This window comes from Nomia melanderi, chromosome 3 (assembly GCF_051020985.1).
Source record: "Nomia melanderi isolate GNS246 chromosome 3, iyNomMela1, whole genome shotgun sequence".
NCBI classification, from domain to species: domain Eukaryota; kingdom Metazoa; phylum Arthropoda; class Insecta; order Hymenoptera; family Halictidae; genus Nomia; species Nomia melanderi.
Window position 1 is genome coordinate 1,557,651 of NC_135001.1, and position 24,631 is coordinate 1,582,281.

Below are 24,631 nucleotides of genomic sequence, written 5' to 3' on the forward strand. Positions count from 1 at the left end.
TTTCACGACGGTGATTAGTCGTGACCTTATTAACTACACGAACTGTTCTACTTCACCTTGTAAAGTGATATCGTTATTAAAGTATTCTACACAACACACAGAGGTTCAACTTCGAACGCGTGATTTTGGGACTACGATATCACGGTTATCCCATTGATCTTTTTTTATGCTTACAGCGAATGCACTTGCGACACGAGTCTGCTAGGGTTTAAGCGTACAATATTTTCACTGCTCGCGAGGAAATTGTTGAGTAAAAGGTTTTTCTGATAATCAGGAACATATTGCGAAATAACGACTCCTTTTCGAGATAACGTTTCAAGAAATTAAGAACAAAATATCGTTTTACTTAATAAATTAAATAAATTAGTTACTTATATTAATAAACTAGTACTATAAAATTAATATTAATATGATTACATTAATAAAATTTTATTGTCACTTTGAATACTAAATAAACACTCGTTAAAACTCCTATGCAATCGAAACAGTGTCCTTAACAAAGTAGAAGCTGAACATTCAAGATTCTTCGTAACGATTACGTTAACGACACGTTAACAAGAAAATCAATGTTTAAGTTTACGTTAAAACTGCTGACGTGGCAGTCAAAGTGTGAAAGAAAGAAACATAATTGGCCTCGCGTTCTCGAAAAGTATAACAAGAAGAATATTCTATATTGTATCTTCAGTATATCCATGAATCGTAATTAAATTGATATAATATTCCTCCATAATGAAGAATAGTGCATTCGATATCCGACGCGAACAACGAATTCACGCAAAATATTTTGCGAAACCCTAAGCACATTAACACTAAAACTACCGGTTCAAGTTGACCCACTTCAGAATCCTCATTTCGCAAGTATTTAAATTATTCAAAGTAAGAAGTGATTTCTATAAAAGGTTTTCAATTAAATTTGTGTATATGCACAGATACAAGACTGGGAGGACCTTCGAATCTGAATAAACGTATTGTTCTAATTTCTATAAGTAATAGGAAAGAAGCTACTTTAATTATTCAGTAGTTTCAGTTAGCCAAATTATACAGGCGGTGTACCCGTTCCTGAAAAACACCGTCGGAGATCATTTATTAATCACTGTTACCAGCTTGTTTCCGAATTACATTTCCCGCTGGATTCGAAATGAACATCCACAATTTCCAGACACCGCATAAATGTTACAAATATTCGCAAACATCCGTTTTGCCTAATGAAAGTTTCAGGCACGTTTGGTGGACAGAAATAACAGGTAGGAAGTGTAATTTAATGATAATGAAATCGCGATCGGGTCGGACTCCCGCGCGTGCGCGATATATTCGATTCGCCGGTACGGGATCGGATTACTTATTAAGTGAGCGCATATTTATCGAAGGTTGCAAATTGTTAATAATCGATTCGAGGGTTATCCTAGCGATCGAGATAACATGGAATAACGTATGGCAGTCGAAATTCATGGTAGACCGGAACTATATCGAATCGACACAATTAACCCCGGTAACCACAACGAGGTCGCGCGCGTGTTTCGACTGGTGGTCCGTTCTAATTGCGAGCCGGCATGGGGGGGTAACGTACTTTCACCCGGACCGCCTAAAAAACCGCTATTTATTATACGTACGTGTTTCCCTTACAGAGCCGCACGCGATAAACCGATTCGACCGTTTTAATAACTTTATACCGTTCGAAATCCCCGACGCACTCGTCCTTCAACTTTGCACTTTCAGTGTTCAACGAACGCAACGTTTGCTGATTACTTCACACTGAAGGGTTTCATGTATCTCGTAATGTTAGTTTGTTGTAATTATGTACAGTGGCGTGCAAGAGTTCCCGGCTAGATCGGTTTTGAAAATTTTTAATCAAGCAAGAAGGTTTTGCTGTTGTGATATACTAAGGACATGTTGCGTGGAGGATACTAGGAAAAAATCTACACCATCTATTCTTTATACATGTTTTTTAGAAATAAATAATTCAGCATGTGCAAGGTTCTCCCTAAAAATAAATACAAGTTTCCATCCAACATTGAAAATAAATAGATATTTTCAATAAAATATATTAATATATTTCAACCCTTCACACTCGTCATGCTGTAGACGACAATACAAATTTGTTACAGAACGTTGAAAATTATTTAAGAAAGTACCGCACTCTAAAAGATTATAAAAATTAAATTTTATTATAACAGTATTAAATAAAATAAACATAGGACGTTGAATTCTACCGCTGTAACATTACATCCATTCACTCCCCTAAAAGTAAATACAAGTTTTCACCCAACAACATCGAAAACAAGTCGTCTACAAACCCTTAAAACATAAAACATCCACGTTTCGAGTCTAACAATACCAAAATGAAGAATCACTGCTAAAAGCCAATGACCAGTGTCTCGCCAGTACATCGTAAAACTCCGTTAAAATTGAATCTACCCCTAGATCAGGATCCCGTCGCGAGGAAAAAACAATTCGCAGATAGAAGAAGGGGCAAAGAACAGCGAAGAGGAGAGGCGTTATAATTTAAAGCGATAAGATCGCGCTAATATCTTCGCGTTAATAAACGTTGCATGCCGCGGCGAGCATCGATAACGGGGATCTAATGAGCGAGGGGTTCGAGGGTTAAGTATTACGCCGGCTGGAGACGCAAATACGCACGCCAGTTTCAAACGGCGCGGTAACTATCAATACACACAGCCACGACGTACAGTTGTCGTCAGGGTATAGCGAGCTCGTAAAATCCGTCGTCTGTTAAAGTAAACATACGCGAATTACCAGACAAATGAATAGACAGAAATGTGATCTGACTAGGACTCGACACTGTGATACCCTTTGTCAGTCGAGATAAGATGCAATGCTCTTTCCTCTGTAGAGATACGATTTGCAGTTTCTCCTAAAATTTATACATAAAAAGACCGACCAGAGAACGAACAAAGTAATTAGTTAACTCCTTGACCCACAATATCGTGTCAGACTGGGCGAAAATTTGAAACTGAATTTGGGAAGTCAAAGTGTTATTTAATTTATATTTATAAAAGATGAATATTACTTTTCTATTATCAATCGTTAACCTTTGGAAAGAATGTAGTTACAGAATAATCATGAAAATTTTCTCTTTTCCTAATAAATTAGGAATGATGAAGAGCTTATATCGATTATAGTTCAGGAATAAATCATAGGCAAGGGGTTGAAAGTGAAACCTTCCGACTTACGCACTTTCAGTGTTCTAATAGGGATAAGCGAATTTTACCGTTCGTCATATAATATCGAGCAAATAACAGAGTTAGAACGAGTGAACTTTTATACTCTACGGATATAGTTGGAATATACTTATTTACAAATATTGTTGGATGTATGGGATATTTTTCATTTCTGTTTTGTTAAATACTGTTTCGACTGCAAAGAAGTTTCAATGAAAATTTACTTGGCCAACGTAATCGGATAGTATAAGAACTGATGTAAAATCAGTAAAAATTAATAAAATGAAATTTGACTAGTCGCGGTATGTTAAGCGTTAATTAGAAATTTGTAGAGATTGCCACGCAAGAAACGTGTGATGTCTGGTCGACATTTCGTTGAAAGTTTAATTTACGATCTCGTTGTATTGTAGCGATGATTAGCTGGATAGAACTTGCTGGCAGTTTTCGTGAATCTCGAAACCCGGCGGTAATTTCTAAGCAACGCGTTGGCGGCTGCCTTCCTGTCTACATGAAGCGTGTTCGGTATTCGCACCTCATTAAAGCGTATCGATTGATGCATTATCCTATCGTTCGATCGCGTTTAAACGCGTTATAAAGCCGAACGGGATACCGCTCGCCGCGTTTTACGGCTTCATATTGTGTCTAGGCATGCTGAATGCCACGCCGAAGATGGAATGTTCCGGTTTACGAGCCGCGCCGGAACTTCATATTCGATTTCTTCCGAATCGTTCGATCAGGATACGCCGATGGAACTGGATAACCCTATCGAGAAGAATGTAGATCTAATGCAATATGAAGAAATATGTGATCCTTTGATAGCGGATGACTTTCATGAATTCGTGAGTGACGGATTGTTTTAATTGGTGTGTATGCATTTTTGTAGATGCTATAATTATTGTAGATGTGATTGTAATATTATAGTGTTGTTGATATTATAATTATTGTGGATATGTTTGTTTTATTATAATGTCGATAACGTAGTATTTGTAGATATGATTATATCATAATGTTGTTAATAATATAATATTTGAAAATATTATTGAAATATGTTGGAAGTAATGAATGCTTAACAATAAGAGAATTGAAATATGCAGCACAAACTCGATTTCTGAAGACTTATAAACAAGAACTTTCCATTAAATGAAATGCAAAGACTCACACTATAGAGTTTTTTTCAAGGTGCTGGTAAATATTATTCATGACGAAAGGAATTGTTTATCAATAAGCTTATAAGTGACTCAGCTCTTTAAACATTCATTCGGATTTAAAAGCTTCGCTTCGAAAAATTCAGCTTTTTAATAATAACAGCACGAACGTAGTCGCGCACCGTTGCCGAACAATTTGATCGCACACCATTTTATTCTGTTTAATAAAATTCATTTAAGAATGAATGGGACGTCAAATGTCATTAAAACATCCGACATTTCACGTGCGTTCGCGCGATATTTTCAATTTAAACGCGTTACCAAGATCAGTTTTCAAATTTACTAATAATATAAATCGTTTTCATGGACGTTTTCGTGTCTCACGGAAATTTCACTTTAAATATAGAAAAACTCAATTAACACGTATCTTTCAATACTGAAAGACTGACGCACATATTAAAAAAGATGTCCATTAGTCCATAAAAAACTATATCCTTCAATTTGAAAAAATTCCAGTGAGTTTTGATATCTTCCAAATGACTTCGATTTTATCTAATTTATATTTACTTCTTACCGTTTCGGAACAATAATTGCTACTTGCACACGCGCAAATAGCCTGTATATTTTTTACTAATTGTCATTATATCTTCTAATAATTCCTAAGAAGTGAATCCAACGATATTCTTACTTGTATCGTGTTGATAAAATTTGCTGTAACTATGACATTCAAAACATTTCATTGCAACATATGTCTTTTAAAGAAAAAGTATGAGAACATTTCGTTCAGTTGTCACGTGATCTATATAACTCGTTAATTCGTGTACGGATTAAATAGAAACTTAAATTTTAGACAGAGGTAGAGACAGATGAGCTTAATTTATTCTCGGATCAAACATTTATGAAGAAGATCATAAACGCTGATGACTCCGTCTGCTCTGTTGCTCAATTTCAGTCTCTCCCCTTGATACAGTTCATTCACTGACAGTCGACTCCGCCCTTCGTGGCCATTTTTACGCTGAGCCGCTGCGCAATCATCCAGATCGTACGATTACCAAGAAAAAAGTGCAGGATTCAAGATGAAAGCGTTTCATAGTGAATTCTGGCATTTTATCGTTCAATTATTTAACCGAGGAATATACAAAGAAATTATGTTTTAACACCTAAAACTACCAGATGGGTGAAATTGATCGGTTCCTACGTTTTTCTTTCTCAATCATTAAAAAGATAACAGATACTTCTCTACGGAATTACTAAAGAAATTGATGTAGTAATACCCAAACTGAATCACAAGTCAATTGAAATTTTAGTAGCCGTATACTTAGAGTTCCTATAGACAATTTTGGAACTGTCGATTTTACTGCTCGGTTGTTCTAGTGTTAAACGATACATATTACAAACTTGCTCGATGAGATGCTAAATTGCTTCGTGCTAATGAAACAGAAAGCAAGGAGAAATCGGTAACTTATGGCGAACAAAGTCAAATTTACACTGATCACACACGTATTCATTAACACTAGAACCACGAGATGGGTCAAAATGACAAGGAAACGATCTCAGAAATTTTTCTGTTAATCCGACAATCCGGTCCACCGTGTATCACGAATGTAATTGTAGCCACTGCAGTACGCGTCGAATCGTAAGTAATTCGAAACTCGCCCCGCGACGCCGGCCGCGGAATACAAGGCGCATTAAGATCCATGAAATGCAATAGCATTGTTTAGATTTGTAAATCTTTCCCTGATGCGAAACTCGAGATCCCTCTTAGATTTTGCGCGAGTTGCTTCAGCTCGAAATGGAATCTTGAGTTACAGAATAGGACGGTCGTAATTTCTGAAGCGAGTATCGAATGTTCAAAAATGTCTATAAAATTTGGATACAATTATTTAAAAAACCTTGCTTTCTTACATGATGTAAGAAGTTCAAACACCAGTCTCACGCATAGAGACTCTCTATTTAATAAAGGAGCAAGCGTTTACCATTATTCACACATAAAATGTGTCTTCACTATTGGTGCTTTTACCTTGTATCGCATACAAATTTTAATGAGACTTGATCTTTCTCTAATTTGTATTATTTAAACGCGTTTAAAAGTGTTCGTAAAAGACAATTGACAAACATTTACGTTACTCTAACGATGGTGTAGAATAAGCGAATGAAAATGGACGTGTAAAATGGAAATTTTTGATTGATTCCGTTCGAAGAGGAATAAAGTTACACGTCGGAATATTTATTAATACACACGGTTTCCATACTTCATATATTACATAAGGCACCTCGCTCGCACACCTGAATAACTCCTAAATTATGCGTCGATTGAAAAATTATATATAAACATCGCATAGTTTATCTATAATCGATACTTTGATTAAAATACAGCACTCTTTCGGATATTCCGTAAGTTTAATAATACACGCATTATAAAAACAGCACGCTGAAAATAATTCCGTCCGTATCGGGGATACAAATATGTTGGTACGGTACTATAAAACATTCATTTCATTCCTCTTTTACGCTGCAAAGCTTTCCTCGATGTTTAGTTCCAACGTCCGCCGAGCGATATAAAATTGTCGCCTGTTTGTTGTTGCGATGGAATTTCCAAATATTTTTCATCCTGCCGATCATTGGCGTGCATCAATCAGTATCCACGTTCATCTAGCTCGCAATTAATGAACTCTTCGAATTCGCTCTGCGACGAAATAAACGAAATTTCGAGAAAGATATAACATGCGAGTTAACATGTCCGCGGGCGTCAGCGCTATAACATTAATTCCCATCGTGACGCAAAATCACGTGAATGCTATAGCAGTGAAATTTATAAGCCGCGTTATCATGCATTTAATAGAGTTAATTTTTCAAAATTATTATACAATCTAACCCTCGTTTAAATATAACCTCGTATAGTAACAACATATTCCACGACTCAAGAGTGATTATCATCAACACTGAAACTACCGAGTAATTAAATCGCCTGTTTGAAATTCTCCTATAAAAACATCAAGAGTATATTTACCAAGACCTGAATTAATTTATAATTCAGTTCTCGCACTGCTAAATCAATTTCTTTAATAACTTCTCATAGAAACATCTGTTATCTTTTTAATAATAGCAAAAGGAAGACGTCAAAGGTCATTTTTATACGCCTGGTAGTTTCATTGTTAACTCACCATAATACCTCGTTAGATTCGAAAGTCCTCGACCAGAAATAACGAAAATTATGCAGCAATAACTCCGAGTTTAAACAAAACAGTAAACACCTATTGAGACTAGAATTAATTTATAATTCAATTTCCGTATTGGTAAATCAATTTCATGAATAATTCCTTAGAGAAACATCTGTTGTCTTTTTAATAATGGTAAGATCAAGAAATCAGGAATGGGTGATTTTGACGCGTCCGACGGTTTTAGTGTTAATACACATGTGACAACGACGAACCGTTATATATTTACTTGGCACAGGCCATGAATAATCGTTCGACATCGAAATTAGTTATCCCTTCGTCTGTCATCGGCTATTAAATTAAGCGGACACGATAAATAAAGAACGTAGAAGCTCCGGCTACCAACAAATTCCGCTGAAACGCTGCGAAGATACGATCATTGTTTAATTTTTGCTCGGGTGTTCGATATCTGACGCGAACTGGTCGAACAAACAGTAGCGCCCGGACGGTTAAAATAAATAACAATATATTTGTCACATTCGAAATTTAATGTGCCTATGAACCACGCGGGCGCGCCGTTAAAAATACAACCGTGTCCAGGGGGGCATCTTTATTTTATTACAATACACGTGGACAGGCAACGGTGAACCGTAGCGGGAGAAAAATTTCATTGTAGCCGACGGTAAGAACGTGTGGCAATTAATTAAGTTCGCCACGTGTCATCGGAATTAATTGAGTGCGTTATTTCGATCGGTTGATACACTCGGAGGGAGCCAGTGTTGCCTCGCGGCGCTGTCTACCAATTTACGAGCTGTCCTGGAAATTATTTCATTCTCCAGCAAACGAATGATACATTTTTCGAACACGACGTTCAATTCGAAGCTGCGCGGGACGCTAAGTTTAAATTTAAACAGCACGCTGAGTTTGAATTTAAACGCGACACCGACGTTTTCGATGTTATGGAAAACACGGGAAGACTTCGGAACAGGAATATGAATGAAATATAAATGTTAACCAGCGTTGCGAGTGCCTCGTGGAAATTATTCCTAAACGGATGAATGATAACATTTCCGAACGTGGTGTTCAATATTGAATTTGAATTTCGATTTTACCCTAATCACTGAAGTGTATTGTTTTCACTGATATTTCTCATTGTCGTGCGAATATTATGAAAGTAATATAAACTTTGACGCTTCGTTTCCCAATTAATGGTACACAGAAGTTTAAATAAAAAGATTACATAAGAATGTAATTAATCACGTAAATGATAAATGTTTGATATTAATTTTAACACGTGATTAGTGATGTAGGATTAAATATGGTATTAATTTCAGATTACATAGGAACAAATTGCGTAAATACTAAGCGTTTAATTTCGATTTTAACGCGTGATCAGTGATCCAGAATCACACGTGATATCGAGTGAAAATTTAAACGCGACGTTATTTTCAACAAGATGTCGGAAACATATAAAGATTTAGGAACGGGAGCGTAAAATATCAATGTCAACCAACGTTGCATTCGCGAGTGCGAATGCAGCGCTCGTTCCCAAAGTAAAATGACAGAAAACGTTAAAAGCGTTCAAATAAAACCGTTCAAGGGCTGCTCGAGATCACCTATTTCCCCGTTGACGCTCGCGCGAGCGAACAGTATACTTTCCTACGAGTATTCTTCGAACACGTAACGCTGCGACTAGAACAATGCAGAGTATGGCGGTGTTTTGGGAACATCAACGTTCAAATATTTGGCAGCAATTCAATTCAGAGAGAAAACTTCAAGTTTTTAATGGAAAATATTCGAGATCGATGGTTCGACATTCTACGCATTCTGAATTAACAGACTCAGCTATAGAAAATTTAGAACATCAATTATTTTATTAACCTACGTTCAACGGAGAGTATACTTTTAATTTCAGCTACTTCTTGTCCATTAAAATTATTCTCCTATATAATTCTATAGAAGTGTCCAGACTTGTTATTCGAAATACTGACAGTAACTTTAAATAAGTTAATCACAGACGGACATAAGACTTCTTTGAAGAATAGATTTTGACATAGCACACCATAACAATGTACCTTTAACCCGTTGCACTTCAGTTCTTCACTGGAAATAATCAATATTTTCTAATGAGATCTAACGAAATGTTTGCGAACCGTCTTGACGAAAACTCGCACATAAATTGAAGAATATTTCGCATATTGATGCATTATACAGAGTTTAATATTAAATATCAAACTTTATAATTTTGTTCTGTTGAATCAATTGTCTCGAGAAAACATACATAATCCTTTTAACGACCGTGTAAGAATTATTCGGTTAATGCTAAACGCATGAGTTTATTCTCGTTAGATAGAAAAAGTCATACAGTGTGATCCAATAGATTTTCATGCCCAATTAGAACAATAATATACGTATAATCCTTGCCTATACAGAAGGAGAATAACTGAAAATACTCAATGAAGAGAGGAAACAATCGCTGTAACGAACCCGATAAGGTAGATAGTAGCTCATGTTGTTTTCAACGTTTATTTCTCCGTAAATCGTGAAAAATGGAGGGGAGACTGGATTTTTAAGCTGCACCGTATATAGAAGCGACACGTTTATTTTATAGTAGCGATTCTAATCGATACACTGTTTTAAGCGGGATTCCGTAAATGGAGCGGCGCGAGCCTTTTTAATATTCATTAAAATGATCCTTTAAGAGGACGCGTATTCTCCCGTTCGAATGTAAAGATGGTAACGCCGTCCAGACTGATTTGCACATAACGCTAATAATTCGTCCGTTATATTTCTTCAATTTCCTGGGCCGCACTGAGATCCTCCGCGGTGTAATCTATTTTGAAGAATACCAGAAACCAGGGAGATAAATGAGAACGTAAATCTTCATTTCGACGCGAGACTTCATTGGTATTGGGAGCCAAAGACCAGCATTCTTCTCACTTCATCGATAGAATGTTCGATTTATTTACTGGAACCCCTAAATCTGTCCGGGTTCTATGTGCGACTGTTGACACGTTCGCGGTGTTTTTCAAGCTTCGGTGGCCGCCATTTTCGAGATTCCGGTTGATTCGAATTTCTGTTTAACACCAGAACTACCGTGCATTTAACCCTTCGTACTCGGAAGTTTTTCACTAGAAATATTTTATTTTAAATAAACATTTTCTGATGAGGTAAAGACGATATTTTGTGAAGCTAATTCGACGAGAAATCATACATGGTGGAACAAAGCTATTTTATTTCAATATTTCTCAGATTGATGGATTATACAAAGTATAATATTAAATACCAAATTTTATAGTTTTACTGTATGAATTCAAGTGAGTGAGTGAATGAGAGTCACTTCTCAAGTGCAAAGGGTTAAAACGATTATAACAGTAGATTATTCTCACTTTCTCCAGACATTCGTTATATAATAGTATTTAATACTATTTCTACCGAAGCTGTCAAAAGACACCTTTTGAAGTTTTAACTTAAAATTATATTCTCGGTTTAATAATTTGCCGTCAATTGAATTTTGGACATTTTCTGTAGTTAATTTTATAATCGTTATTGGAAGCGTCGAAAAGTCAATTCAGAATATACGACTAAACTCGGAAAAGAATTTTAAGATAAAATTTCAGGTGTCTGTTGACACCTTCCGTAGAAATAGTGTTAAGTTTAAATTATTTGTTTATTTTCAAAATCATTTCAAATATCCAATGCTTTCAAGATGTCAATAACTGCGAATCAAGAAAATCGAAACCAGTCATTTTAACTGGTACGGTAGTTCCAGTGTTAAACACGAGTTTACGATAAAATATAGAACGTTAAATTGTAAACGAAAGTTAATTGTAAGAAATAACCACCAAGTCACAGTCGAAGGTGGAATATTTCTAACGAAAAACTTTCCACTGCGAAGGCTCGATACTTCCCACGGAAACATTTGTTTTTATGTGAAATACTTACAGGCGACAAAGAAAAGTTGACCGCAAACAATTTTTTCAAGTTTCCCCTTCATTCAGAAATACGAGCGCGCGTTCTCAACATGCTAACTTATAATGTCACGCAGCCAGTACAGTATAATCCTCCCTAAAACCGTGAGCGTTTAGTTCTGTCACGTACGATATGAGCAGGCCACAGTTTCATTTTACTCCGAAGAACGGACAGCTTAAACGTAATATTTCCGTGGAATTTCCAAAACGGAGGATGAACGGCATGGAAAAAAGACGAGGAATCCAATACGGTGTGTTACAACAGCGCACGGAGTCTTGTCGCCGGGATAAAGAAGCGCGGCGAACTTCAATAAATGCTATCTGCACCCGGATATACAGGGTGTCCCGTGACACGAGGCCAAATATTTGATCCTCCCAGAAATTCTCTTCTTTCATTTTTAACCCTAAAACCACGATGTGACTTTGAGTGACTTTATCCTCTTAACAATTGCAAAATGATGACAACAGGAATAGGTTATTTTGACTCTAGTAGTCTTAGTGTTAATATTAAATATCGAACTCCATAATTCGGTCGTAGCAAATGAAACGGCGACTGAAAGTCCAGATGAAATAGTGAATTTAAAGAGAAATTGCAAATAAACGGTTCGATTCTAAAATTCTGTCATTTATACACATCGTACTATTTAACCCTAATTGGACCACAATGTGACTGAGTGACATTTGAACTTTTTACTTAAATTTTTTTATTATTTCACACTGCATTTCCAAAAGATCTTTGGGCTTTTAAAATTCGGGCCCTATAAAGAAAAACAATAGCATTTTAATCATTCCTTTTATTCTCATAAGTGACGAAGAGTCACATCGTGGTATGACTCATTAGAAAAACACGTGGTACGATTAGGATTAAATTCATTTTTAAATTCGTTTTTATAAGAATAAACAAAACTGTAACCTTTTGCACTCGAAAGTTTTTCACTTAAAATATTCAATCCTTTCTAGTTGGATGTAAATAAGATTCTTTAAAATTAATTCATCAAGAAATCACAGATAAATTAGGGAATAGAGTTATTTCCTGCCAATATTTCACGTAATGATACAGCATACAAAAGTTAATGGTAAATACCAAAGTTTATAAGTTTGCTGTATCGAATCATCTGGCGACTAGGAGTCGCCTCTCGAGTGCAAAGGGTTAATATAGTTATAATGCACAGGTAATCTATTTGTAATGAAAAAGAGTATATTTTAGGTCAAAGACAGTGTATCTTAATTTTGAAAAATGAAAGAAGAATACGAACACTGTATTATTTATGGAAAACCGAATATTACAGAGCAGTTGTAATATACAGGGTGGAAATTATAAGGGGCTGCAGTCGAATATCTCCAAAAATATTGACTATACGCAAAAATGTTTCAGACGAAAGTTGTTCAGTACCGAGGGGGGCATCATGTGGTGGAACTTTTATTTTTCCTGGTGGACATTCCAAGGTGAGGTGAAGGTCAACTTTCTTTTTTTTAAATGGAATGATACGTTTTTTTATCCAACCATCAAATAGTGCGTTTCAAGACCCTTTATAATTTCCACCCTGTATATTACTACAAATGCAACTTGCTTCAATGAACATCAATACAGCGTACAACTATTTCAAGATCATTTATTCATACGTTACCATAAACGTTACCATAAATACAACTCGTTTCAATAAACTTCAACTACTTCCTAATCATTTATTTCCTCCATTCCATTCACATACTTCCAAACACATATTCTACATCATAAGATTCTCACTAAAATATCCTTTCCATTATATAACACATAAAGACGGCTCTTGCAGAAAATATAACAGCCATCTTACCCTAATCTCTCGTATACGCCGTATAATCACCTGTTGTACATAATCGTTACGCGGAAAGTGTGTGAGCAAACCAGAAACGGTAGCGAAGTATAAAAGGAAAGTACAGGAGCAAACGTGTAAGTCACCGTATATACGGATTGGAAAAGGCATCGAAGGCCGTATCGGAGAACTGTAAACCGCACGAGTCGATGGGGTTGCGCGACAAGGAGCCAGGAAGGGCTGCGTAGAAAAAGTTCGGGCGCGTTTAACTAATGCCGGAAACCGGGAACACGCGATTCGATTGGTACGCCTCGATGCACATGGCGAGCCGCGTGCATACCATTCCATATGCACGCGTGCAGCCCCTGGCTCGATTGCGAGAAAAGCTTCGCGACGAGCAAGAAGTTGGCGTCGGGTCGTTCCACGATTTTTCTCTTTCGAGATACATGTACAGAATACATTTCTTGTCTTTCCAGTATTTAACGGTAGATACTTTTGGAGTGGACATTTTCTAAGTAATAACGAGTGTTTAGGAAAAGGGGGTGTGTCATAAATTATTGTGAGGATTTGAAGATCGTTAGGGATAGTAATTTTTATAGTGAGTTTTCTGGATACAATTAGGGAATAATTTGGATTGTTTAGTCTTTGTAATTGCAACAGTGAGTAATTCTAATCAGTTGATCGTTTTTATATTTTTCTGCGACTTTCACGGAATGTAATATACTTGTTCTCGACGTTGGTTAAATCCTTAACTCTGTGGTTAAGGCAGAGTGTTAAGTGAATGCGTATTTGTAAGAAAGTGGATTGAAACCATAAAATACTGGATCGAATTACATGAAATCAATTGAAATAATCAGATTTATAGAACATATGACTGATGGAAGACGTGATTGAATATAACTAATACAATAAAAATAACCTCTGAGTCACTGTAAACCTTTAAAGTGAATTATTTTTAATTATTCATACAAATTGCAGGAGCGCGTTAGATTTTCGGTATTATATGTGTAAAAATGAATGAAGTTATTTCAGAATTCATTGAATTTTTCCCAAAGGCGTGTTCATATCTGCACGTGAACTCGTCCAGTAGAGAACAAAAATTCCATTTTGAAAGAGAAACAAATCGGAAAATAGGCGTGACGGAATACTTGTTTCCGCAGCAACGTGGAAATTCCAGTTCTGAAATGCCCAGACAGCTTCGCCGAGAGTTAGAAAAAAAAGAAATTTTTCAAATATTTTACGTATGTGTTTGCTGCCCTTGTACGCTTCAAGGGTTCGCTATCCTTTATTTAATCACTTGGCTTGGAATAACGTCCCTCGCACGTGAAATCTGGGGATAAAAGTGAATTACAGGTTTCACGCTCGCAGTATCTTAGTTTCCTGCGATGTAACGTTATTCCGGCTCGCGGAGAGAAAATATGTGCCATTTTATTGAAGATCGTTCTCAACTACGCGAACATTAAACAATTATATGGAAATCGTTAAAATGTTATTTGAATTTCTAAAATTTTTACCTAACTATTGAAAATGTTCCGAAAAAATTGTTATAATCGCAAATTCTCTCAAATTACAAAAATGTTATAAGAAAACAGATGAACTTTCACAAAATAACAAAATAATAAATTTATAATAAAAATCTCAGGAGACTAAAATTATTCGAAGTACGTTAAGCTAAATGGAACACCCTGTATACAGAGTCGTATGGATTTTTACTCCCGGAACCACTAGAGAATATTTGAAAATAAAAGGTCACCGCAAATTAGCATGCCATAAAACAGAAAGTTTGCTTAAAGATCTACGCGTGTCTCGGGTGCAGTATTTCCCTCGTGTAATTACGGTTTGTCAAACTCTTTATCGTTGTATTGCCGTTTCCGGTGTGTCGTGAAGTTGGCCGGCCGCAAGCGAACCCTACTTCAACGCCGCGGCGGGAACTCATTGACGAGCCAGCGAGAGAAAACAAAAAGTTCAACCGGCAGTCAATCAAACGATCGCGGAATCGTGCTCGCTGCTTTTTATAATTACGTCGCTAATCCCGAGTTGCACCGCTGTAGAAGGAAACCGAACTAGAAATTTCTTTTTCGCGAAAATCAGGCATTTCGGATTTACATTACATGAAATACGAGTGCATTGTAACGTAATCTGAAATTTTATTTTTAAGTACGGATAATGACGGTAACCATAATTTTAATTAACGGATGGTTTTCTGCTTAATTGTAAGTAGAGTAGAAGGTTTTAATGGAAGCTAGACATTTTTCTGGAAGAGGATTTTCATTGAAGACTTACTTTAAAAGGAAAAATATAATAATGGATATGTGGTGATTAATTATCGCGCGTGTTCGACTAAGATTTTTTTAAATAATCTTGTCATGCGATCATTCAAAATATGTGTTATTAATCTTGCATTATAAAGATTAAGATAGGATTTTTTTCTTAGTTGTTTATATTAATATCTGGAGTTTTAGGTCGAAGTTATTAGTAGCTAGAGCCATTGTTTTCTTGCAACATTAATTTTCTTGAATTAAGCGTCTCTTATGAATGAGATTAATAAAGGTGCTATTAGTCTTTAAAGCTTGGTTAAGTTGAGGAGTGGTATTATAGGTATAATAACTATCGATCTTTTCATTTTACCGATTAAAATACATATGTATGTGTATTCGATTTTTAAGCCATTAAGCTTATATAGACGAAGTCCAATTTAAGCCAATAATGGTTGAATTAATGGGTTATTAAATGTTTTAATACCGAAAACCATCCATTCATTTATGGACATTTCCGGTACGTACTCGTTTCTCAAGACTATTAACAATAAATTAATCCCAGTCTATAATACAGCGACTGTCATTTGCTAATAAGTGACTTTACTTTACTCGTTACTTCATTCAGTATATATCACGCAAGGTTTTCTAGAAAATTACAGTTTCCCCGGTACAAATGATACTGATTACACTGCGGAAGTTCATGAAAATATACATTTTCTGCGAATAATATGCAACAGAGCGAGTTAAGGAAAAACTTGTTTCCTTCTTCAGTTCATTGACTGTCGAATATTGCCAAGGCTTTGAGGGGGTTATGTGGCAGAGCGCGATATACTAATGAACGGGGATTCGCGATTTCTCGATAACACCTCTTTTAATCGTAGCGAGGAAGGAACTGCCCGAGTTCGGTGTGTGAGTTGAAATACGCGGTCGACAACGGGTTGACTCACGTTCGGGCAGCGTAGCGTTTTGGCGAGGTTGACTGTGACTGTGTGACTGAGAACTGATAGCTGAAAACTGAGTGTTATTATATCCTCCTGACCTTAGACAAGCACAGGAAGCAAGCCACGCTAACACCAAAAACGCGGGAGGAAAACCGCGCGTGAAAAGGGCGCGAAAATCCTGGAGAAAGTGTCCGCGTGGCTGGCCGGAAAAACCCTGGCTCGTGCGAATCTGGCTGTCAGATGCGTGAACTGACCGTAGCCAGACTCGCACAGCCTTGGCGGGACGCGAGAAAGTGTACTCCGAAATGTATAAAATAAATTGCCTCGCTACAGGTTAATGCATATTGTAATTAAGTTCTACTTAAGTACCAATATATTCACCCCTTGCGGATGAAGATTCTTTGAAATATACAAATCTTCAGCAAAGGGTTAAGGTAAACATTTTTATTCATCTGAAATATACTGCGTTTTATTATTGATAGATAATTTCTTAAAATAAAAGAAGTATAACTGAAACGACACTGTGACGTTTATTTTCAGCTTTCCAGTCAAAAGTCACCGTAACGGCGACTTCAAGCTTCGATATCTAAATTGGACAACTGCAAACGAACGTTTTAATAATTCAAATACCGAGACACTGACACGTGTTTCTTTTCTTTCTCAGTATTTCGAAGCAATTCACTATTCAACGAAAAGTGCTTCTTCAAGCTCAAACGATTCCCGTCCGCAAAGAGTACACACTTATGCGGTGTACCGCGCATAAAAGAAAGTTCCCGAAGAAGCGTCAAGCTTCAAAAGGTAAAAATCGAAACGAAGAATGCGAAAAGTCCCATTCATATACACAAAAACTCGTGTTTTCAAAGTCAAAATTCACCCGAGTAGTTGCTTCTTCAAGCGAATGCCACCAAACACGATTTACACTGTCACAATCATTGACCAATATATTTCCACCGGGAACAGACACAATAAACTAAAGAATTTCGCTAAAACGAATTACTTAATTCGGTGAAATATATCGCACATATGAATGGGCGGATACTTTCGTGATAGCTGTATATCCGGAGCGCGATACGTTTAAGTTACCATCGCGGCGCTAGGAAATTCGTATCGTTAATTATTTCTGTCTTTCCGTTTTAACTGGAGCACTAAATTTTCGTCCGCGGAGCGGAAACAGAGCGGAGGGAGAGGAGGAGCAGCAGGGAAAAACGAAGAAAAACGAAGAAAAGGACCAATGGGAATTTCGCTCAATATTGCTGGCTCCCGTGTTGAATGGCACAGAAACTTCGTTAAAGCTCTTTTTCTCTAAAGAGCCGAGGAGGACAGAATGAAACAGAGAGAGAGAAAGATAGACACAGATAGAGAAAGAGACAGAGAGAGAGAGAGAGAGAGAGAGTAAACGCGCAGGCCGCTACTTCGCGTAAAATAATATTGTTGTTGCTTTTAGGAAGTACATCGTCGAAGCATGATAAATGATCGCGTGCAACAATAGATGTGTGTCACCTGATACAGGGGGGGAAACCGCCGCCGCGCTGATCTGAATCCGTCGCCACAGGCCGGACCATTGTTAGGTGAATATATCGGGCTATCAAGTGATTTTTTTCCTCCCGCCGCGGCCGACAAAAACCGAAGATTTGTTTTGCCGCGAAATTTCGGATTTGTCGCCGGTTCTATTTTGCGGCGCACAGCAATCGAGTCGCGTCGATTACGGTTCGGAAGTCGGCTGTTTCGCTTTCGGAGTTCAACGAGGTACAGAGAAAGGACCAGCGAAATTGTTAACACATTGCGTACTCACTGATTTCAACGCTACATTTACGGAGATTTTTTCTACACTTTATTCTATCGCTCTTAGAAGATTATTTGTTTGTTTGTATCGATGGTGGAAATTAGTTTCGAGAACAGAGAATTATGTGTACTCGTGCAATTGCATCAATCAAAAGCGACTTAACACTAGAACTACCAGATGGGTCAGAACGGCCCATTTCTGGTTTCTTCTTTTACAATTACTGGAAAGGTGCGGATGTTTCTCTGAGAAATCGTTTAAAAACCTGATTTAATAATACCTACACTGGAATATAAGTCGATTGAAATCTTAATAAATACGCGGTTATAAGTTTTATGAAGAAATTTGGAAAAATCAGTTTAAGTGGTAGTTCTAGTGTTAAACTGTAATAAAATAATGTTGAAAGAATTCAATATCCGTGAAATTGGCGAGTTTGAATCTAGTGTTAAGAATAGCTTGAATGGCTGGCTATTTTCAATGAGATAAATTTACATCGCGAAACATAGGGGGATACGATATTTTATTATTTAATATGTTTTGAATCAGGAATCGATTCTGATAATATTTTGTATTTTTATAATTATGCGGCAATTAGCAAAGACATGTAGGTTGATATTTGTATAAAAATGGATTGGTTTCACTAAAAACCGTTATGTATATTATAGTGGTTTTCTCAAATGAAATTGGTATTACGCGAGTCGACTTATTCTTGAAACGTTACACGAAATAGAATTTCAAGACCATTAAGCCGACGACTATTAATTCCTTCAGAAACTTTAAATTAGCTTATTATACCCATAGAGATATAAGCTCTTAGCGCCCGCATGTGACGTTAACTTCAACAAAAGATGAGTAATAGAGGCTCAACTGGAGGAAATTACTTTTATTACGATTGTATCGTATCTAATTCACCTTTCAACCTCGATAACACGTTTTCGACCGTCATTACTTCTTCCCACTTTTAACGAATTATCCAAATAAAGCGACATCGTCGATAAATGTTCTAAAAAATTAATAGTATCTATAATGTATTAGGGAACACAATAACATTAATTCGTTTACTTTGTTTTAATACAATTATTCGGATCTCTAGTGATGCATTTATTATACGTATCTAGGTTCTTAACCCATTCAAATAATTAATGAATGTAACTGTATTATTATATATTATTAATGCCACAATCGTTTACTATAAGCATTATTACGACTAAATTAAAATCAATGTACTCTCTAATCATGCGAACACAATAAAACTGAAAATTCCACGATACTAGCATAATTCTCATCCTGTCAGACGATGAAAATGGATTACCTAAGGGTTAAATAAGATCGAAACCAGTCCTACTCTGAACCGACGAGAGCACGAGATTCCCTGATGCCAATTATTACCATCGCTGCGAGCAGGATAACAAAAACAGATCACAGGCACGTACATTACGTACGTCAAGAAACAATCGTGCCTGGGTAACGTAATTTCTCGCTGAAAAGGTCTGTGGTGCGGACGTGAAGGAGATACTATGGTATGGTCGTCCCACAAGTTCGTGCTGTTTATTCTTCTAATTATATATAAAAGAATATTTTATGAAACATCAAATTCTTATAACCTTACCACCTGTTCTCTGGAATATTGAGTCGCTCTATACGGTTAAGACCAGAAAACAAAAATTGAGAAAATGTTTTTTAATAGATTGCTTTTTAAAATTGGTTTATTCATTTGATTAGAAAAGTATATAAAGTCATTTCCAAAGGGTAGACTCATTGGTACCGCATTGGCTTCTGAGCGATTCATTTACTGCCTTCAAACATAAATGAAATATCACTTTTCTTTCATCGATCGTTAACCTGTATAATAAACGTAGTCACAGAATAAACAGAAAATCCTTTTTTTTCCAATATGAGTCTCTTGAAAGCCAATGCGGTTGAGTGCAAAAAAAAATTGAGGAATTTATGTTTTCTAAGATGATTATACAACGTATTCAAAAACTATAAGAAGGACTTTCTGATTTAGAAACAACGAAGAAACGAGTGAATCCTTGAATAACTAGAAAGAATATTACTTACTCCATTAAAATTTACGAAAATCCGGAAATATCGCGGACTTAATCGCATTGGCTTCTGAGCGACTTAATTATACAAACATTGTACGAGTATTAGAATTCCGTAGAATTTCATTTATATTATATTAACCCTATGCACCTCTATGTCGAGTCGTAAATTAATAAATAAAATCGTTTCAACTGAAACGAATAAAAACAGAAGCATTGGATTCTGACCGACTCGTATCTTCCACGGAGTAAACTGCAGCATAAAATTAGTCAGCCAAGTCCTCGTATCGCTTTGTAATCAGCAATGAACGCACAGCGTCACGAACTTACTGGACGACCCAATATTTCGAATAATACTCGAATCTTCTTCGGGTGATTTCGATCTCCAGCGTTCGCTCGGATTTAATTAAACAAGAACATTCGAAAAACCGTCGGCATAGTTTTCCGGCGCACGCGTCCTATACATCCTGCAGCCGCATATTCCGCAGTGTGACGAACTTTGGCAACTGAAAATCATTGCATTCATCGCGGCCTAATAACCCGTCGCGAACTTCGAAATTTCTCAGCGACCGATCGGGGCCCGGCGCGAGATATTCCGCGGCAACTCTTTCAAAGGAGCCACCGGCGAAATCTATCGACCTCACTTCGGAATTCTTCGAGACGTAGGCCTCGACCGCCGATTCCTGAATTAGAACTAGTCCGATCGACACAGTTTCCTGCGAACTTTCGCGTGCATAGGGTGGTCCTGGATTAACACGTTGAATGCCATGGGGGTCACCGGTGATCTCAACCAAATCGAATTACTATAATTCATTCGATTAAACCATGATTGTTTAAAAACTTTTCTATATTATAAGTAATACAACTTAATGCACTGACATTCAACAATTCAAACCTGTAACGATAACAACGTAATGCAATGGCATAAGTTGATGTTATATTATTTTCATTTTCTATATTTGCCTCGGCAAAATCGTGCGGCAGTCAACGTGTTAACATTAAAACTACCAGTCCCATTTTTGAGTTCTTCTTTTTGCAATTATTAGCCCTTTACGATCGGCACATTTTTGTGGCAGTATCAACTAGTCGAAGCAAATATAGACTTTTAAAGTTATTTTGCTATAGGTGATTTATAATCAATATATGGATATTAACAAATATCGATTATTTTTTTAAGTCAATGTAGTATGTTGAATATGTATACTGCAGAGAATAATAGGTACTTATAATAGATCTCGATCGTAAAATAACACTGTACTCAGAGAAAATGATAATGCCGCCATATTAGCGATACCGATTTTAAAGACAAATGTTGAATGGGGCCATATTGACGGCACCGATCGCAAAGGGTTAACATATTGCACACTGGCAACGAGAAATCTCGTTTTTCTATAAAGACACTTAGCTGTGTGACCGCTAATTATCACAGCATTGAGGAGAACATTAAACTTCATTAGGACTGGTTGTTTCTTTAAAATATATTACATGACAATATATTTGAGATGTTCAATATACAGTGATGTAAATTGATCTCACTGAAGATCGGCATCTGCACAAATTCCTGAAAATTAGCTCGTACCTAATGTTAATGTGTTAACTGAAAAAAAGAAGAATTAAGGAAATGAATGTTTCGGCTTCTGAAATGATTATATAACATATTCAGAAGCTATAAGGACTTTCTGACCTAGAAAAAGTGAAGGAACGTACAATAATATTGTCACCTTTACATAGTAAATCCTTGAATAACTAAAAAGAACATTACTGATTCCATTAAAACTTAGAAAAATCAGAAAATATCGAAAAATCGACTGAAAAACCCGGTAGTACTGGCTTCCGGGCGACTCAAATGATAAGTGACAGCAATTTGTTTCTTTACCGACAACCGTATAATCAGGCCCTTCTCCCAAACACCCGTTCGAATCACAATTTCCAGGTCGGAGAAAGAGAATCTCTAGACAGATCAAGGGAAATCACACCAACCTTGAGCGTAGACGACAGTGAACAAGGCGACGATACCGGCGAGGACGTGACACCGCATTTTTCCCCTCTCGTTTCCGGTTTCGGTCCGTTCCCTTCTCTTTTCCCGTATCCAGTTTCGTTTCACTCGTTTTTATCCTCTTCCCTCTGTCCCGTTTTTTCTCCTTTTCGTTCCTTGTTATTTTCACGCGATCTCACGGAAACCTGTCGGTTTCTTTCCGTTCACAGAAAAAAACACGAGGCGGCACTCGGTTTTAATCGCGTTTTCGGTGTATCGCGTGCCGGTTAATCGACGGTATTTGTTTCCGCGGGGTCGCGGCTCGATCGTTTAACGTCACGGAAGATCCTGTATTCATTCATATCACTCGACGCTCACTTTCTGAAAACACGGCCATTTCATTGTTTACGGATTCCACCTATTCTTCCCCGTCCCCATGAATTCTCTCCCGCCGATCCGGCCAGTCACGTGTGGCGATTCCCACTGGACGATGAATTTCGTTGTGCGGCCGCTCCTAGGATGACTCTCTCGATCATTCTGCAAAAAGTGAAATATTATTCTTCCTTTTTTTTCCGGGACGGTGCCCTGAAAAAATATTCGACGAATTTTTGAATTGAATTAGTTCCGATAGACTAGATCAGGTCGGCGCGGGACCGTTTCGCCACGTGACTTCGTGTGCGTGATCTCTCCACGAAAATGGTAACGCGTCACGTATTTCTTCTATGAAGATAATACGAACTTTCGACGAAGGTAATGTTAATCCTTTGCACTCGGGAGGCGCCTTTCAGTCGCCATTTGATTTGACCGACAGAATGGTAAAATTTACAATTTAACATTAAATTTTCTATAATCTATCAACAGACGGAACATGGACATGAAAGAGTTCTGTTATTTAATTTACGCGAAGTATTTCTTTATGTTAGTTGTAAAAAGTACCATTGATATTTGATCAGAAAATAATGAATGCTTGTTAAGAAAAATATTCTCGAATGCAAAGAGTTCATAATGACACACAGATAACTTGCACTGGTAATGGTTAACCCCTTGGTTACGACAGAATGTTGCGTCAACGCGCATTTGTAAGGAAGTGTGTTAAAACCATCGAAACACTGAATTGAACTGAATTAAATTCATATAGAATAGTGACATTTATAGAATATATAACTAACGGAAGGTGTGATTGTTGAATTAGAATTCAATTACGTCTGATCCAAGTGAGTTTTGTAATTATTGTCGATGACATTTCATGAGAGCCAACAGTACACCGGAACGAAAAGTTCCAAGCGCCTTTAGGAGTCAACAGTAGTCAAGGGGTTAAGCGATAACATATATTTAATTCGATACCTTTTAAATTGCAACGTGCTTCAACTACCTCTTCCCAGTTTTACCATATTTTATTATTCAACTTAGAAGTATATATCCTCAGCGTTCCAAGTTCCCTCTCAAACACTAACAAATTACCTAACCAAGAAATATCTGAACGATGCGAGAATCAATAAATAAAACAAACAAACAAGAATCTATGTAAGAAACAAAACTCTGGCTTCATATTACTCAAAGAAACAATACGGAAAGGAAATTCATAATAAAACATTGATCTCCCTAATTCAAGACTCTAACAAATACCCCTGGTCCCCGTTGAAGCGTGATCCAAGAAAGGAACAAATGATGAAAATTCAGTTAGCATCTTCTGAGCAGAAAACCTCGACCCCAGACCGCGAGTGTTTCACATTTCAGCTCAAGAGTCTTTGCGGGGATCCTCGAAGTTGTTCAAAGTCCCCCGGGGACGCGGACAAGAATATCCGTCACCTGCGGTCCGAAGATTTCACCGATCGCGGTAAGTATCGATGAAAGATAGCACAAAAGCGCGGAGCCGAGGAAAGGGAGGCGCGGAAAAGTTGGCCAGGTAAGCAAACCCGACGGAATCGAGAAGTTAGGCGCGTCGCGACGCTCCCCGGCTGCGGTCTTTCCGTTCGGGCGAACTTCGCCGGAAGTTCTAGGGGAGTGTGCGAAAGAACAAGCAGCTGAAAGGAGAATGATACGCTGGAGCCGATGCATCGCGAGTCGATCGACCGATTCTTGCTCCTTAACCCCTTGCCTTATGATTTATTTCGACTATAACCGATAGAACTACGTTACTGTTAATAATTTAGTAGGAGAAGAAAGAAATTTCATGCTTAATCTACGGCTACGTTTACTGCAAAGGTTAACGACTGATAGTAGAGAAGTAATATTTCATTTATATTTAACAACAATAGATAACACTTAGATCTCTCAAATTCAGTTGAACATTTTTACGAGTCTGACACGATATTGTAGGTTAAAGGGTTAATATATTGCCACGGAACTTTCGGTTGTATTTTGCTTATGAAACTACATTCTAGCT

At 37.1% G+C, this 24,631-nt stretch overlaps 1 protein-coding gene across 7 annotated transcripts in view; it reads right to left on the reverse strand.

Annotated features, from left to right (window-relative positions):
- Positions 1-24,631, reverse strand: part of LOC116431823 (nephrin) — a 398,983-nt gene that overhangs the window by 330,170 nt on the left and 44,182 nt on the right. For all 7 annotated transcript variants that reach the window (XM_031987733.2, XM_031987731.2, XM_031987735.2 and 4 more), the window contains exon 2: positions 22,251-22,782. In XM_031987733.2, the coding sequence (XP_031843593.1) occupies positions 22,251-22,308 (58 nt within the window). In that variant the 5' untranslated portion in view covers positions 22,309-22,782. The remainder of the gene's footprint in view (positions 1-22,250; positions 22,783-24,631) is intronic.